The 16,360-nt window shown below is 52.3% G+C and overlaps 7 protein-coding genes and 1 non-coding gene across 8 annotated transcripts; 4 read left to right on the top strand and 4 right to left on the bottom strand.

The window, feature by feature from the left end:
- Positions 1 to 154: 154 nt before the first annotated feature.
- On the bottom strand, positions 155 to 1,570 carry ALT_3711 (annexin; the record flags this gene model as incomplete). The annotated part of the gene is made up of 2 exons (XM_033556360.2): positions 155 to 1,464; positions 1,540 to 1,570. 2 exons carry the CDS (start codon positions 1,568 to 1,570, stop codon positions 155 to 157), a joined length of 1,341 nt encoding a protein of 446 aa, XP_033412251.2.
- Positions 1,571 to 2,405: 835 nt separating this feature from the next.
- Positions 2,406 to 4,515, top strand: ALT_3710 (uncharacterized protein; the record flags this gene model as incomplete). Its single annotated transcript, XM_089599621.1, has 7 exons — positions 2,406 to 2,483; positions 2,546 to 2,646; positions 2,710 to 3,077; positions 3,137 to 3,320; positions 3,676 to 3,831; positions 3,911 to 3,950; positions 4,003 to 4,515. 7 exons carry the CDS (start codon positions 2,406 to 2,408, stop codon positions 4,513 to 4,515), a joined length of 1,440 nt encoding a protein of 479 aa, XP_089455959.1.
- Positions 4,516 to 4,571: 56 nt separating this feature from the next.
- Positions 4,572 to 5,179, top strand: ALT_3709 (uncharacterized protein; the record flags this gene model as incomplete). Its single annotated transcript, XM_089599620.1, has 2 exons — positions 4,572 to 4,729; positions 4,819 to 5,179. 2 exons carry the CDS (start codon positions 4,572 to 4,574, stop codon positions 5,177 to 5,179), a joined length of 519 nt encoding a protein of 172 aa, XP_089455958.1.
- A 596-nt stretch (positions 5,180 to 5,775) lies between these two features.
- ALT_3708 (EXPERA domain-containing protein) lies at positions 5,776 to 6,513 on the bottom strand (the record flags this gene model as incomplete). Its single annotated transcript, XM_033556362.2, has 1 exon — positions 5,776 to 6,513. One exon carries the CDS (start codon positions 6,511 to 6,513, stop codon positions 5,776 to 5,778), a length of 738 nt encoding a protein of 245 aa, XP_033412253.2.
- Positions 6,514 to 7,108: 595 nt separating this feature from the next.
- ALT_t081 lies at positions 7,109 to 7,207 on the bottom strand. Its single transcript has 2 exons — positions 7,171 to 7,207; positions 7,109 to 7,144 (listed from the first exon to the last, which is right to left on the bottom strand). It is a non-coding gene; the product is annotated as a tRNA-Val (tRNA).
- Positions 7,208 to 8,030: 823 nt separating this feature from the next.
- Positions 8,031 to 8,612, top strand: ALT_3707 (uncharacterized protein; the record flags this gene model as incomplete). The annotated part of the gene is made up of 1 exon (XM_033556363.2): positions 8,031 to 8,612. One exon carries the CDS (start codon positions 8,031 to 8,033, stop codon positions 8,610 to 8,612), a length of 582 nt encoding a protein of 193 aa, XP_033412254.2.
- Positions 8,613 to 10,344: 1,732 nt separating this feature from the next.
- On the top strand, positions 10,345 to 10,896 carry ALT_3706 (uncharacterized protein; the record flags this gene model as incomplete). The annotated part of the gene is made up of 1 exon (XM_033556364.2): positions 10,345 to 10,896. One exon carries the CDS (start codon positions 10,345 to 10,347, stop codon positions 10,894 to 10,896), a length of 552 nt encoding a protein of 183 aa, XP_033412255.2.
- A 1,565-nt stretch (positions 10,897 to 12,461) lies between these two features.
- ALT_3705 (uncharacterized protein) lies at positions 12,462 to 13,073 on the bottom strand (the record flags this gene model as incomplete). The annotated part of the gene is made up of 2 exons (XM_033556365.2): positions 12,462 to 12,553; positions 12,638 to 13,073. 2 exons carry the CDS (start codon positions 13,071 to 13,073, stop codon positions 12,462 to 12,464), a joined length of 528 nt encoding a protein of 175 aa, XP_033412256.1.
- Positions 13,074 to 16,360: the final 3,287 nt, after the last annotated feature.

The following is a 16,360-nucleotide window of genomic DNA, read 5'->3' as shown; positions in this document are numbered from 1 at the left end:
CGGGCCTGTAACCGCCAAAAGACATCCAAGCCATAAAACGTATCATCGTGGTATCACAGGAAAGAAGCAAGCCAGACATAGCATGGCAACAAAAGCAAGAAGCCACCCAGTAATAAGCATTAAATTAAAACAAAAGGGGAAAGAATTGAAGGAGTCACTCAAGCAACGCAACCAGTAACCTCTGATAATCCCCGCTAGTCTCTCCGCGGACTCTGGCGATGAGATCTTTCTTGTACCGATGGTGGTACGCGCGCTTGACTTGGTCCAGATGCTGTCTGTTCCAATGCACGCGCACAACCCGCACCACAAGCTTCTCGTCCTTGGTTCCCACACCCCTCATGCAGTCCTCGAGTAGGTCCGCGTCCCGCATGGCCGGGTCCAGCGCGGTGCGGAGCATATGCAGCAGCGCGTCTTTCATGTGACCGGAGAATTCCTTCTCGATGTGGCTCTCCAGCGAGGAATTGTACCGAGCGCTGAAAGCCTGGCTGATGGCGCGGAGCTCCGGGTCCGACGCGCGGGCGAAGATGCCGCAGACTTCGTCGACATTGTTGACGACGCGGCCGCTGGTTGCGGCGTGGATGGCGCGGGCTTCCTGCTCGATGAGCTGGGGGTTGATCGGGTAGGAGGGTTCGTGGCGGTCTGCGCGGAGGACGAGGGTGAAGAGGGAGCGGGTTTTGAAGGAGAGGTCGGCCTCGACGTCCTTCTGAAGGGAACGGTGGAAGGTGTGCTCGTAGGCGGCCTTGATGGCGTTGAGGTCGGCGTTTGAGCGGCCCAGGATGACGTCGTTTAGAAGCCATTCCTTTGTGCCGAGGCCTTGGACTGCTTCGCGGGCGGACTGTACGTCGTGCAGGAGCGGTCCGTCGATGATGGCGAGCAGGGCCTGGCGGAAGTAGCTGCTCGTTTCGGACTTGACATCCTTGGAGAGGTCGCGGTGGAGATGGTTGGTGTAGGTGGACCGGACGGCGGCCATTTGCAGGGGGTCAAGTTTGGACAGCACTTGAATGAGCGTCTTCTCGTCAGTACCGAACCCTTTCATCGCTTTGCGGAGGAGGTCCGCTTCACGACGGAAGTCGCCCGGTGCCATTTGACCAGGCACGTAACCCAGAGAAGGCATGGCGGGTGGGCCTTGGAACTGTTGCGGTGGTGGTGCGGGATAGCTGCTGCCTCCTACCGGCGGAGCGCCATAGGGTCCGGGTTGGTGATACCCGCCCGCAGGCGGAGGGTATCCAGGACCGCCTTGCGGAGGGTACGGAGGTTGCGAAGGAGCGCCATATGGAGGCTGAGGCGGCGGCGAATGGGGATATCCTGGTCCGGGAACCGGAGGATATCCCCCTGGCGACGGGGCCGGCGGAGGTGGTCGATTATAGTGGCCCTGGGGAGGGGGTGGGCCGCCGTAACCCGGTTGTTGGGGGTAGGGCGGTTGTGAAAAGCCTTGAGGACCGCCGTATGGAGGATAGGGAGGTTCTGCAGACAGTCAGTCAGTCAGTCTATCCAGCTATAATAGGCAGCAGAATTCTGGGTAGGGATGCGGGGGCATACGATTTGGTGGGGGGTATTGGTTGTATGACATAGTCGGATTTCTTTCGGTTTGTGGACTATATGTCGGGAATTCTAATGATTTGGCAAAGAAAAGGAAGTAATCGAAAGTAAAGAGAATGAGGGACGATGGTCAACTTATATGATGAGATTTAGTTCCTCTCTACGGAGTACATCTTCGTCATATGTCGGCTGTGCTCTTGGAATTTGCCTGAGAACCGTGGCACCAAGGCATGTAATGTGGCGCAAGCAAGGCTGAGGCGCTTAGTCAGGTGGGTCGCTCCACACACCGGCCACATAGGGCTGAATCGGTAGGCCTTGAGGACGATGATGTCCTTGGCGGTTCGGTTCGATCACCTCTCTAGAGGGGCACTTGATATTTAATCTCATGAACACAGTCAATCTGTTTGGTCGATGATCAACTCAACAAACCCTTGATACATGAGGAAGTCCACGAGGAGGAGATGTGAATGATGCGCCAGCAATCAATGGCGTTACCACTGGCCCTTGGCCGTCTAGCTACAGGCTACAGCCAGATGATAGCTCGTGTTTTGATAGTCTCAGGCATAACCCACCCTCTAAGGCTTCCAATATCTGAAGGTCTATAAGTGGCAAAGGGAAAATAGACTTGCATCCTGGGGGTGCTTCACCCTTTGGTCGCATCGGCCCCGCCTCTTGTAATATAAATATCACCGAGGCTGCAAATTGCTTACCAGGTGTCGAACCAAGCCTCAAGAGAACACGAGAATCTTATCTGGTTCAGCATGAACGCCATGGCTCAGACTAGAAAGTACTTCCTTCGTGTCACACACGATATTGCTGTAATCATATAGTTTCGCAATTCTCTGCTCCGTACCTATCTAGTCCGAATGTCCTTTCCAGCATTGTATCAGACCCAACGGCAGCCTGTACGCGTGCACGAAGCCCCATGGGTTGCCGTCAAACTGGTGAGTTTTGGCACCACACCCCTAGAGCGAAAACCAGGCCTGCTCATGATTCATTGATCCAGGGAATCTTAGCGGCACTGCTGGGTCTCCAGATCGCATGCCTGGTTCTCCGAATGCGGTCGTCTTCTGCATGGACGCCGGCCACCATCCCCAGCGGCCTTCTGTCGGTGGTCTCGACCGCGAGTACAGCCATTCTCTCGTGCTGGTAGCATGGTCGCCCCCGCAGGCCTTCTCTCATGCTCGGCTTGTACTTCCCCGTGGTGATACTATGCGACGTGGCACGCGCTCGCACCCTGTGGCTGGTGTTTTCTGCTTCATCCCCCGGTGTCCCTTCGTTGTCCACGGCGGCCACATCACTGACTGTTCTCCTGCTCATCATGGAGGAACGAAGAAAGAAAGGGTTCGAGTCCGATGCCAGTGCCACGACCCGAGAGATGCAGAGCGGCGTCTGGGGCCGCACCTTCTTTATATGGTTGTTGCCTGTGTTTCAACCAGGAATTCGAGGGCTACTGACGATTGACGATCTTGCTGATGTCGATGCGGAGTTACAGGCTGACGTGCTGTATCAGAAATTGTCCAAGTCGTTGATGAAATGTCCCGTGCCATGCCCATGCAACCATGGATTACCGGTGCGGCTAACATAACCCCTACAGACGATATGACACGCCCTAATACCCTTTTGCAAGCGACCTTCGACGCCTTTTCCTCCTCGTTGTTGGCCGGCATCCTGCCGCGGCTAGTCCTCCTGGCCTTCACACTTGCCCGACCATTCCTCGTCACCGCGACCATCTCCTACGTTGAAACCTGGGGCCACGCGGCCGGCCCGCTATTGGAAAGGTTCTGATTGGGGTGTTTGCCTTGGTATATACGGGAATTGCTGTGAGCCTCACTGATTCTGCTCCCGGGGAGTTTCCTCAGCAACTAAGCGCCGACACCAGCAATGTCCATCTAGGTTGCTACCGCTCTCTACACGCGACAAGCGTTTCGTTTCGTCCTGCGCGTCCGCGGGACTCTGGACGCTCTTATCTATCGCCACACTACCGGCCGCCGATACCAGCCGACAGAAAAGGAGCGCACCGCCATGACATTAATGGGGACTGACGTCGAACGGATCGTGTCAGGGCTTCGGGACATCCACGAGATCTGGGCTTCGACCATCAGTATTGGCTTTCCCTTAGCTGCGCTCTGCCAGACTCAATTTACCAGACGCAGCGTTGTGGCTCAGCTGGTGGTCTTCCGCCAACGACCGCAGTCCAAACCACCAAACGGGCATGTACTTTAGCGTCTACGCGGGTCTTTCGATTGGGTCGCTCCTGACGCTCATGCTGGCGTGCCGGTGGATTACCAAGTTTGGAAGGCCCCAAGCAGATGGAGATGCACTGACAGCAGACCGAGAGCACTTATAATCTCCATGACATCGAACTCAGCGATGAGACTCCATTCGGATCTCCTGCACACGACGACGAAGTAAGGAGTCAACCTCCCAGGCTGGAAGGATCCCGCTAATCCAGAAGCATAGCGCTCCACTGCGCCTGTTCAGGACACCGACCCTGGAGAACTGACCAACCGATTCAGCCAAGATATGGAACTCATCGACATGATGCTTCCACTCGTGGCGATCAACACCGCCGACTCGGTCGGGTCCAGCCTGGTAAAGCTGGGTATCCTGTGCGCGGTCAGCAGCTACGCAGCGCTGACGGCCCCCTTCTTCATCCTGGCCCTGTGGGTCCTCCAGCGTTTCTATCTGCATACCTCTCGGCAGGACCGACTGCGTGACATTGAAGCAAAGGCGCCCCTGTACTCTCACCTGCTGGAGACGATCGATGGGCTCGCAACCATCAGAGCCTTCCAGTGGACGACGGATTTCGAGACAAAGAATGAACGGCTGACGACGCGGTCCCAGATCCCCATTTACACGCTCTACTGCGTCCAACAATGGCTGCAGGTCGTGCTCGACATGGTGGTCATCCTCATCGCAGTCTTCGTCTCCTGGCCGGGGATGTATACCCAGGTTCCGTGGGAGTGGCTCTGAACATCGTCATCACCTTCTCGACCGGCCTCGCCTCCCTCATCAACAACTGGACCTTGATGGAGACCTCCATCGGGGCAGTGGCGCGCGTGCAGGCCTTTGTCCGCGACACTGAACACGAATATCCCGCCTCCGCACCAACCATCCCTCCGCCGGACTGGCCGTCCGCCGCCGCCGTCGAGTTCTGCGACGTGCGGGCAAGTACAGGGAGGCTGCAGTCTAGACGGCGAACTCTCAATAGAAAACCAGCGGATAACATCCCCCAGGAACGATGGCCCCCCGGCTCTGAACGCCGTCTCTCTGAAGATCCCTCCAGGCACAAAAGTTCGCCATCTGCGGCCGCTCCGGCAGCGGCAAGCCCTCGCTCATTCTGTGTCTCCTGCGGCTCCTGGACGCCCAGCAAGGCACCATCACCGTCGACGGGTGCAACCTTGCGCCTCTGGACCCGGCGAGTCTCCGCACCCGCTTCGGCACCGTCCCGCAAACAGCCTACTTCATGTCAGGATCCATCCGCCGCAATCTCGATCCGCACAACACCGCCTCCGACGCCGAGGTTATCCGCATCCTGCAAGCAATGTCGCTCTGGGAGCGGACGCGCTGGGCGGCCTCGCCGCTGAACTCAGGAACACAGACTGGTCCACCGGTGAGCAGCAGTTACTCTGTCTAGGGCGGGCGCTGCTCCGCAGAAGCCGGATCCTCTTGCTGGACGAGGCGACGAGCAGGTTTGTTTCCCATCTCTTGTGGTAGTATAGTGCTTTGACTGCTGACGGGCCATTAGTATGGGACGCAGCCACAGCAACATCGATGCAGCATGTCCTGCAGGCGGACAGGCGGAATGTCAGGGATGCACGGTGCTTGCCGTCATGCATCAGCTCCAGCACGTCGAACGGTATGATCTGGTGGCGCTGGTAGATGCAGGCAGAATCGTAGAGTTGGCTCGCCAGCGGCGTTGCTTGCGCGAGACGCGGAATTCTCGAGATTATACCATGCTCAGGTACGCGCCCAACGGGCTCTTTGCAGATCACAGGTTGCGACTGGAACAAACAAGTTACATGAAGCCCGCCATATATAGACAGTGTCGATGTAGAATCAACATCGAATGTGTCATTAAGAACTAGGAGTGAGTCTCCATTGCGACCCTAAACAGTAGATGGGGATTATATCTGGATATATGCACCTAAAGTATCAAAATTATGTCCTTTTGTGTCATCGCTTCTCATATACTCCATATTCCTTGCATTTGTCCAAGATCAAAGCAGTCGTTCACCTGGTCTTCCGGCCCTCATCAGCCTTCTCTGCCGTCACAAAAGCTGCTCGCAGCTCTTTCGCAGCCTCCCAGAGGACCCAGAGCGGAATCCACACCCATAGGGTGTTAAAGAAGAAGAGGTAAAACCAGAGGTACACCGGATTACTGGTATCCAACTGGGAACTCCCAGTCAACCATTCCGGCGCAAACGTCATAAACCCCCCGTACAGCTCAGCCGTCGCCAGCGCGGGCGCAACTAGCCACAATCTCGCCTTCGCTGCGCCCTTTGCCGACGCAGTCGACCGGCTGCTCGATGCTTTCCACAGCAGGTAGCACACATATACCGCAGCCGGGCCGCCAAGGAATACAGTCAACAGCTCAATAGAGATGGTGGGAGCATCAGCGACGGCCCAGCGCCGGTCTGCCTTTGCGTATTCCTGCCATAGGCGAGCGCTGGGTCCCGTTCCGTAGGCTGCGCCGTATACGCGATCCTTGTGACCTAGGAAGTATGGCTCTTTGCTGACTCCGGCGGGGAGCGTGGCGTAGCTGTAGAAGCACTCGTACAGGAACGAGCCTTCGATGAAGATGTGGGTCAGGGCATCGTAGGCGTGCCAGTAAAAGAGTATGCGGTTGCGCGTTTGAGAAGATGGTATTAGTGCTCTGCCGAGAAGGTAGGCGATAGGCATGAACGATAGGGTAAAGCCGATGCAGAGTAACGTGGGGACGTCGAGGGTGAAAGGAGCGGTGGAAGACATGGCTCTCGTCCACTGTAGGTTTCTTTGGGGTAGAGTAGGTCGTAGGACTAAATACGTGCAGCTTGTATATTAATAGATGGTTTTCAAGGTAGTAGAGCTCTTTTCTGAAGGATCACATTGAGAGTGACCAGTTTGTGATAGATGGATTGAAGAGCGAGGCTAGAGAGTACAATTCAACAAACCCCTGATTTTGGAACACTAGTCGCGATATGCAGTGGATGCCTTAGGCATAAGCAGTACGGAAGTAATCTCCACTTCCTTGTTGATCTTGAGCTATTTTCACTGTCATGAGTTTCGTCTGTGCTAAGTGATCGCATTCAATTGTTCCTTTCCGAATCGTCTGCCTCGACTGGGATCCAGTTCGGTCTTTAAAGGCTTTATAACCCGTCAAGCTTTCAAGGTTGGGCTCCGCCCCAGATAATAATGATGAAGCGCCTAAGCAATCCCCGCACCAGTTTCGCCATGTTGATATCAGATTTTCTTTGGAAATGTCGATGTACTGACTGACGTTGGTGACAAAAAGGACTTTGTAGATAATATACACGGACGATCGATACCTCCCTTATGTAAAAAAAGTATCGAGAAAAACAAAAAGTAGTCACGCCCGGGATCGAACCGGGAACCTTCTCGGTATCCTTGAAGAAGCTCACTTTTGATTGTGAACGAGAAATCATAACCATTAGACCACGTGACTAGTTCTTGTTGGTGAATCATTGAGATTATAATTCATAGGCAATTACTATAAACAAACCATAATTGCTTTCAATCAAGAAATTCCTTGTTTGATGTCTGAAGCAGCACATGTGATGAGATCGAACTACTAGTTCCATCCATCATCCGCCGACTGTACAACGCCCGCGGTCGCAAGTCCAAAATGGATCTAGGACACATCCAGCAAGCTGGCCCATCAACTACTCATATAGGTCCTGGGAAACGGTCACAGCTTCTCATGATGTCACCGAATCTGAAGCTGCGTCTGTCCTGAATATCATCTGCAGTCGGACAGTCGCCTGCCACTCAGATGTTGCTCAGTACGCCACAGATGATCGTCTGTCACCCAGATCCGGGCCCCTGCTGCCTACCCGTTCCGTGACTCAATTCGGAGCCCCTCTGCGCCTTGTGATTACGAATGAAGATTTGCCCTGACAGTATGAACAGTCATGAAGCTTGCCCAGGCTATAGTAGACTGGTTTGATGTTCCGCTATAAATTAGTCACCGGGCGACTGTCTGCTCACGCCTTCTGACGCGTGCGCCCTTCACGTGGTGGCCTCATGATCAGGTCCAGAGGGCGGAGCTCTTTAAATTCAGAGGTGCGAGCAGGCTAGGGCCTAAAGATGGAAACCTGGCCAGTTTGCTTCTGTGATATTATTGGGAGAATCTGGATGGCGATTTTTGTCTCTCGTTAAGGAGGAAGTAGAGATATTTGGTCCATTTCTTCACTTCATCTTCTGCATAGGGAGCATAGCGTTGATCGTTGTACGAGAAAGATAGACTTTGTTTACTCTGGTTTTTCAATATGCCACACCTGCGTCACCACCGAAGACGCCATTCCTGGCCCTTTGGCAGTCCAGCAGCGCAGCTGCGCGAAAGAAGAATCGCACGGGATTCCAGCGCACTAGATCCCTCGACGCTCGCGGAGCTCGAAGAACACTACCTGGCGCCCATCGTCTCTGAAGATCTACCGGAAGATGACGCTGCGTCTGCCGGTATTGTGCGGACTAGGACGACGCGGTCCCACCGATGGTTTGGATCGAAGCACACCGTCCGACATCATACGTCCTCGCAGACGAGTGCTACGACGAGGGGCGGTACAGGCTCGCTACGACGGATGATCCGTCCGCCTCTGGATAAGGCTCGATCGTTGTTCGTTTTGCCTACAACTACTTCGGCTGAGAAACAGGTGGTGGTCTCGCTCTGGGTGTCTCGACCGGCTGAGACACAGCCGGATGATATGTACGCTGATCGGGGAAGAACCACAACAACAGCCGACGATGTTGATTACTTGGCGGTTGAGAGAAATCACCGGAGGTGTCATTCGGAGCAGCCGCGGTCGTGGAGGGCCCCGAGCGCGAGTTTGTGGACACTTTTGGAGGAGTGATTGCTGAGATTTTGGTTGCGCCTGGCGTTTGGTGGAGTTGCTTCTTCAATCTTCATGGTTCATCTGCGGTCTGGTCCTGGTCTCTACGGACATATTGAATACCCTCACTCTCACTCCACAATATAGCTATTCCTGGAACATGGCAGGCCGGGAATTGCTCTACACTGATATAGGGCAAATGTGCATAGACTTAAATTATGTGAGCTATTGCATTGTTGATCTTAAGGGGGGTATTTGTTCGCCCTGCTAGGATAGTATATGCAGGGTATTTTATGCGTAAGCACTGATTCTGCCACTCCTTGCTTCCAAGACCATCAATCATGCCAGACACGCCTTGCCATCGTCCCACAAGCCCATATTCAAAGGCACTACCAGCACCAATCTCGATCCAGAGGTCCGATGTGTGTGGTCAATCTCTGGCCGGGGATTGAATGAACCTTATTCACGAAATCTAACCCAGGTGATCTCGGGCCATAGTTCCAATTAGCACATTGGTATCTTTTTTTCCCTGGGGAAATGATCGGAACAAACGTGCCGAGGAGAAACCCTCTGTCTGTTTAACTTGGCAGGCAATCAGGTGATGTCATATGAGTGAGAATTACCTATGTAGCTAGAGAGCTAGAGCCTCAAGTGTGGAGATGTGCATTTCGTTGTTCGCACTTCTGTTCTTGGCAGCTGCTCACTCGGCAGTAGACACAGATTAGTGGCAGCAGTAATCATGTGTCCTAGCTTCAGAACCTGGTGCATGCCGCTAATCACTGTCCTTCAGTTGGTTGTTCGAGCCTCGAGGAGGTCTGCATAGTCAATCAAGTCAGACTCTGAAACGTGTCAGACAGCCGGGCTACTCCCTTCAGTCGAGAAATGTTTCTACCTAGAAGTCACCGAGCCATCCTGAGCTAATACTACACTAACGCATAGGCCGCATAAAATAATGGGTAGGCTCCTCCTCCCATTCGGCCAGTTGCAATGCGAGATTTATCCTCTCGTGGGGGCCAGATGATTTGATTGGACCATTTGAGTTTCCCGATATCCTTCTCGAAGCACGCTAGAACGGCCCTACCACCTTGGGCAGGTCTCAGCTGCTTCGGCCTTAACAGAGGGTTTGTGTGACATGAGGGGAAGTGGAAGAGAAACGATGACTGAGGGATGTTCATTCTAGAAGAGGATATGAGCGGAACTCAATCATTGACAGCGAAGGTGAAGTGATACGTGTCGTATCCAAGGTTTTGGCACTCTTTATCTTCATACATTCACGAAGGCCGAAAAAATTATCAAGTGACACTGTTGTTGATGATTCAGTCCTCCAGGCAGAAGCGGTGAATTTGGTCTTTCCGGGGAATCAATCTGCAGGTGTCGAAACGGCGATTGGCTCTTCGTCAACCTTGTAGGGCAGAGTGAGTGGGGCCAGCCGAGAGTCTCACCGACTCTGGAAAGTCAGAATCGTTGGCAGCTCTTGATTCGTCAATGGAAGCAGGGGCCCCGTGCCCCAGGAAATGTCAGTCCCGTCCTCATGGCTCGATGATTGGACGACGGGGAGGGAGGAGATAGGGAATGAAGTTGAGTGTCCGGAGTACACCGTAAGAGGATGTCGATGCTGGAGCTGAAAGACATAAATATGACTATCTGTCCGCCCGCTCTGGTTAGTCTTTGTTCAACTCTTGATCCTCTTCTTCCAAGTCCAGAGTCCCAATCCGGGTAAAGACGTTACATACCTTTGCAAATCTTTCTGAATATGAAAGATCAGCACCGTGCTGGTCCCGCAGAAATCGAGCAGAACAATATCCATCGTCCGCTTTCTCACACAACCACTGTCTCCTCATCCAACTCCTCTCAAAGCGACAACGCCACTGAAGCTCTCCGCCAATCCTCCCACAGACTCTCCTTCCCGTCTGGCGCAAGACTATTTCGCCCTCGTTCAAAGTCGCCCGCAGCAATTGGCACAGAGTTGCCGATAAATCGTGCTCGTCGCTCCACGTCCGACAGCTACGGGGAAGCCATTCCTAGAAGCATCCCTACCTCTTGTGACAACATCCCTCGACAGTCAACAAGCCCCACCGCAATGTCTCCCATCGAACCCACCAGTCCAACTTCTGCTGGTCTGCAGAAGCGCGACTCAGCATCATACAGCTCCCAGTCCAGAAAGAGCGGCGAAGATTATCGCCGCTACAGCGGGACTGTGAACCACTACGGTCGTCATTCTAACGATTGGTTGTTCGGCGGGTTCAGTCTGCGGGACACCGTCCGTGAGGGCGTCGATCGCTTGCGTCATGGAAAAGAGAGCTGAACGTCGCGTTTTCGTATCATTTTTGTCTCTCCTTTGGTCATCGGCTTGAAAATCCAACATGACTAGCCCCCGAGCAGTGTCACTGTCAAACAGCATCATAGTCACGACGCTCACCGACGGACAACTCGAACATACCGGGAGTGAATGGTATCCTCTTCGATAGGTCATCACTTTCTCGGATACAGAGCATCGAGGTCGACCACCGCAAGAAGCTGCATCAATTCGAGACTCTACTCCGGCCAATGCAGCATGAAAGATTGGACATTCCAAAGAGAAAACGGCATGCATTGGCTGTATTCATCTCGGCGTTCCGTCATTCAGTCGACGCGCATCTGTGACTGGTCTCGATTGTCTTTATGATTGTGCATACTACTGTATTTCCATTCAATTAGCAATCCTGATCAATTCGTATCATTGTTAAATTGAATGTTAAAGCCCAGTGCATGGACCACATACCTTGCTCAGTAAGCCCGACCATCATCTCTCACCACTGTAATAGCCAAAGAAAAAAGGTCATCAACAACATCAACCACCACTCCAGCTGGAGCCCATCTTTGAGATCCTGAAGCAGATTTCGGAATAATGTTCCATGAAACAGTAGTCAGGGTCACCGCATCCACTTAGGGCTTTGACCTAGCCTGCAACCTTGGCGCCTTTCGTCCCAGTCTACTCGGTAGTTTTCAGTCATCCGCAGATTGAGTAGGTAGCAAGTCAACAAAGCTGTTTGACAAACGTACCAAAATCCCCCAAACAGAAGGAGAGCACATTGGAAGGCAAAATGGGTCAGGTAGTTCACCTTGTTCTGCCTTGCGTGAATTATCAGCAAGTGCTCCTCCGTAAGCAGGTTCAACTCTCAGCTCTCAGGTTCCCACCAGATCGACCACTAGGCGTGCCCGATCGTCTAGAGATCGCAGGTGACGCTCTTCAGGCCGATATTTCGATAATTTGTCACGAACTGGACCCGCATTTTTTATCTGTATATCAAATTCGAATTTGAAACCACCATCATGATTGCTGGGTTCTTGTGCCGTAGTCTATTCTACTGCAAGCACACGTGGGATGGGTCCCGTCAATAGTCGGCGCCTCCCCAAGCCCGAGCCCACACTCCACAGCCCGCAGGCCCGCAGCGTAGGGATTTGAAGCTGAAGCATTCATTCACCGAGAGAATTTACGGTATTCATTACGAGGGTACGGGGGGTCAGTTTGATGAATTTAGTGGCTAATACCGTGTGCTATGGCCATCTATGGAATAATAACTATCATTAAACAGTAGAATAAATATTGGTGTCGCTGGTCCGGCAGGACTTCTCAGGGGCGAGATAACAGAAAAAGGGGGAATCATGGGATACCAGTCGACCCAAAATGGAAAATTTGCAAAAACAAAATAATCAAAACGCAGAACGCCGGAGCCGAATAATCATAAATTCCAATCCTCCAGCTGTACTCCTTGTCCCAAACAATAATGTGACCCCCCCCCGTCAGCTTCGTGACTTGGAAGCGTCCGGCCGTGTAATCATGATAATCCTTGGATCTATGAAGGGATTTGAGTGAGACTCAAGAGATGCTCATGCCGCTCTCTGCCACGCGGCAATGTCAGCAGGTGTTATATCGATATTTTCCGCTGTCATGGCCTGGAGCTTAGAAATCTGCAAAGGCGCTGGAAACGGGTCAGCCGGTAGTCAAGATGAATATGCAGCGTTGTGCAAGGCCTGCGAGATGCGAATCCAAGGACAATACGTACTTGGGCGTTGCACGGCATCTGCTCCTGCGTGGACATGAATGACCCCCGAGTCGACATACTCCTTTGTGGTGACTCCGCTTTGTGAGGCAGCACCGAGGATCACTCGAATTCGGTACCGGCCTGGCTGCGCAATGCTCAGCGGGCTGAACTTGGCAAATCCGCTCGTTGTGTTTCCGTTTCGACTGCGCACGCTGGACGTTAGCGTCCCCGAGAGTCCGGTGGCCGCAGCCGCTCCCGTTTCGCTCCTGAGCGATGCGTGCGCAACCATGTGCTGGACTGCTGGGTTCACTAGGTTGCCCACGGGCCTGACTACCACAATTACTGGCAGGGTAAATGGCGTCCCAGGACGAACAGCAGCTGGCGGCTCAATCTCGAATGTGATACCGAACTCCCGACTGGAGCCTCCCCGGGAACTTCCTCCTTTGCTCTGCACCATTTTTGCAAGCCTCCCTTGTTTTGAGATCGGTGTGGTCTTTGTTATCGTACCGGACAGAGCAGTTCGATCGAGTCAGCTCGGGTCCAACTTCAACGATGCAAGTAACCTATATCTTTAGCCTGAAATGGAATATCGACGATAGAAGGAAATCAACATAGCAGAAGCAAGAGGATTGACTAGACAATTGATAGAGACAATGGATCTTGAATCAACAAGCAAATGGTAGGATAATAATGGGCTCCCGAGGGTGGTTCATATATGTTGAGTGTCGGCCTCATATAGATTGAACCCTATGATAACATATTTCCAAATTGGAGGACAGTGCTGAATGCTGCCTTAGCCGGTTTGCCACCGCAGACAAGGGAAAAAAAGCTAATCTCAATAGCTCCCTTGAAATGCAAGATTAGCGAGAATGTGGATCTGCGTGGAATTACAGTTATGTGCTGACGCTGGGATAAGGGCCCGCAAGCTTGTCCCAGTGTTTATTGGATTTTGGGTTCGGATGAATACCGAACCCATAAACATGAAACGAAAAAATTCATCCTTCCTGCAATACTGGAACCCACGTCTGGGACTTTCCTCTCCTGTCCTCTAATCACCTTCTCATTTGTTGTTACTTTCTCGAAGAGGTGGTATTGTGCCTCTCTCCATATTTGTTTTTCTTGGCCTTGTGCTGGCACCCTCTCCTCAAGCGAACGCCACTCTAACGCCCCATTGAATAAACACGGATATAGTTTCCACAGCGCTAAAGCAACTGCGAATTCCCGGAAATCGAGCAGAGAGATGGATGGTAAGGTCGAGACGCCAGATCCGCTTCGGCGAGCATGCCGATCGAATTGTGAAGCACAATTTGCAAATCCTTGCGCATCATGCGAGATCTATAACGCATTCCACGGGGATCTCAGACGCTCGCCTTATACATCCGTATTCGCAAACAGTAGACCAATTGTATCAGTGGAGCTTTGGGGGAGAAGTGGCTCATGCTTCACCCTTTGGATTGAAGATGGATGGTCCATGAAGTTCCCTTGCTTTCTTGTGTGGCACAGAGAGATACTCAATGCTGGAAAGGGATGAATGAAGATGCAAAAGCTGCATCTATCACTCATTTCCGAAAGGATCATGCTTGTTCACTGTATAGTGTACGAGTCAAGATGCTGCGGCAATCGCAGTGTTTCTACGAAACCAAGACATTGGACATGCCGTCAGACAATGCCGGCGCGACGAAGAAACTTTCGATAGATAGACTTTCTTCGCTCTCCAATGGAGTTCAGAAGCTGGAGGAACAGACAGCCGGGCTAGAACAAAGCACGTCCTGGTTTCCGCAGCGGTACGCAAAGCTTTCCGTTCTTGTATTGGAGAATGGTCGGAAGCGATAGTGAACCAAGGTAGTTGTTTACTGAATCAGAAGATTGCGCCAATTGAATTCAATCCCCGTAGCCTGGACGGGGAAGCAATCTCCGTAATCAGAGATGGATCACAGTGATGCGGGTAACAGGGACAATTTTGGACAGTCTTGGGCTAGCGACTTCGCCACACCTCCTTCCGGTTTAGTCCTGGTCACAAGCCACAGTTCCCCACCTCAGCCTCACCCAGACTTCTTCAGCGGGTTTGTCTCTGCCTTTGTTTTTGTTGCACATCTTGTCTTCCATGGTTCATCATCCCCTTGCTGATTCGCGCTATTGGATGTAGTTGTCTCGTCCAAGCTCCCACATACTGGACTGCTGCGTGTCCATTGTCGATCATTCCATACTTGCTCCTTGTGAAAATAAACTGCCATGTACTGAACTCCTTTCTCCACGATTCCATCCCAGGATCCCCTGAGCTTCCACGAGGTCACCAGTTGTTCCGACCAATCATTGACTACTGATCATCACATAAACAATATGATCTAGAGTGGCCCTTATTTGCTTGATGAACTGCTATTGTAGCGGACCCTGCAGCCCCAACGAACTAGTGGAGTAAAATCCAGGGTTCAGGCTTCTCCTGCTGCGCGGTGTACAAGCACACAATATTAAGGTATTGCTCGTGAACGGTTGAGGAGTCAATTCTCTATGACAGGAAACATGACAACGGAAGGCTCCTTGATCGACAGCCGACATAGTATGAAAAGTTTTGTTAGGTCTGCAATGTACCTCTGACAATTTGTGGGGCATCCTCGTATTTGCTTTTCTCATGCACGGTGCAATGTTCGATGCCGTGGAGCACTCCTTGACGACTTGAGACGAGATCTACCACCCCTTCCGCTTAGGACCAATAGTTCTTTGCGGATCGCCGATTCAACATGATAACACACAAGCCACCTGTGGCTGAAGTGGATCGCGAACGGTCAAGTTGTGGCGGTGAACGCGAGGAACCCAGGATCCCTACAAGGTTTTTCCCAGGAGGAAACATTGGTTCGTCCTCGCCTGGAGCTCTGGGCCTCAATCTACTGCTTTGTCCAGATCTGTGGGCTAATAGCGTGGTTGCTAGGCCCGCATACTGCCTCGCTGATGTCGTGTGATTACGCTTTGACAGTCATACTGGGCATCCAACAGGATACTCTCGCAAACGTCATCTGTCTCGTGGATACAGTTTCCTAAACTTTACCTTTCCGTGCCTTTGCGTCTCTTTCCTCGCCCGCATTGCCGAGTTCGCAAAATTAGTTGGTCTGGGGCCATCCGCCCATGAGTTTTTGGATCTGGTGACTCTCTTATTTAGCGTATGGAGGATCTCTTTTGGGTAATGCAATGATAACTGGTACGTGCTATCGCAATGCTCCAGCGAATTTGGAGAATGTCACTTGAAAATATCCTACCAAAAGCACAACTCGGTCATCGGAGCCTGAGACCGCATGGTACCGGTTCTGCTGAATGAGGTTACACATCGACAAGTGATCTTCTTGTTCTAGCAAATATATCAATCTAAGGAAGTTGGCAAGTCTCGAACATCGCAAGATTGTCCCCTGGACTGCAGGCATAACACAACCCCAACTGGAACGCGCATGTCTTTGCGTGATCGAGTGAATCACAATGTTGCTTCACCAGACCTGATCTGGGCCCAGAAAGACAGTCTTAAACTGCTCCTTTGATGTCTGTCACAGAAGGAGTGTTTATCAGCCAAAAAGTACCACTACTGAGGTGTGTACGTTGCACGGGAGGCAGCACTACTCCCGGCTGCAGTGATGCATTGCCCCAGCGAATTGGATGGTCCGGTAGTGCAAGAGATCGTCGCGTGAGCGGTTGAACCGTGCGGTACAAGTCAGACTTGCATTTGTGTCATGACTCGTAAGACCAACCTCGAATCAACAA

This window comes from Aspergillus lentulus (assembly GCF_001445615.1).
Source record: "Aspergillus lentulus DNA, contig: Alt08, strain: IFM 54703, whole genome shotgun sequence".
Taxonomy (NCBI): Eukaryota; Fungi; Ascomycota; class Eurotiomycetes; order Eurotiales; family Aspergillaceae; genus Aspergillus; species Aspergillus lentulus.
Note: the sequence above shows the minus strand (reverse complement) of the source record. Positions and strands in the feature narration are given on the sequence as shown.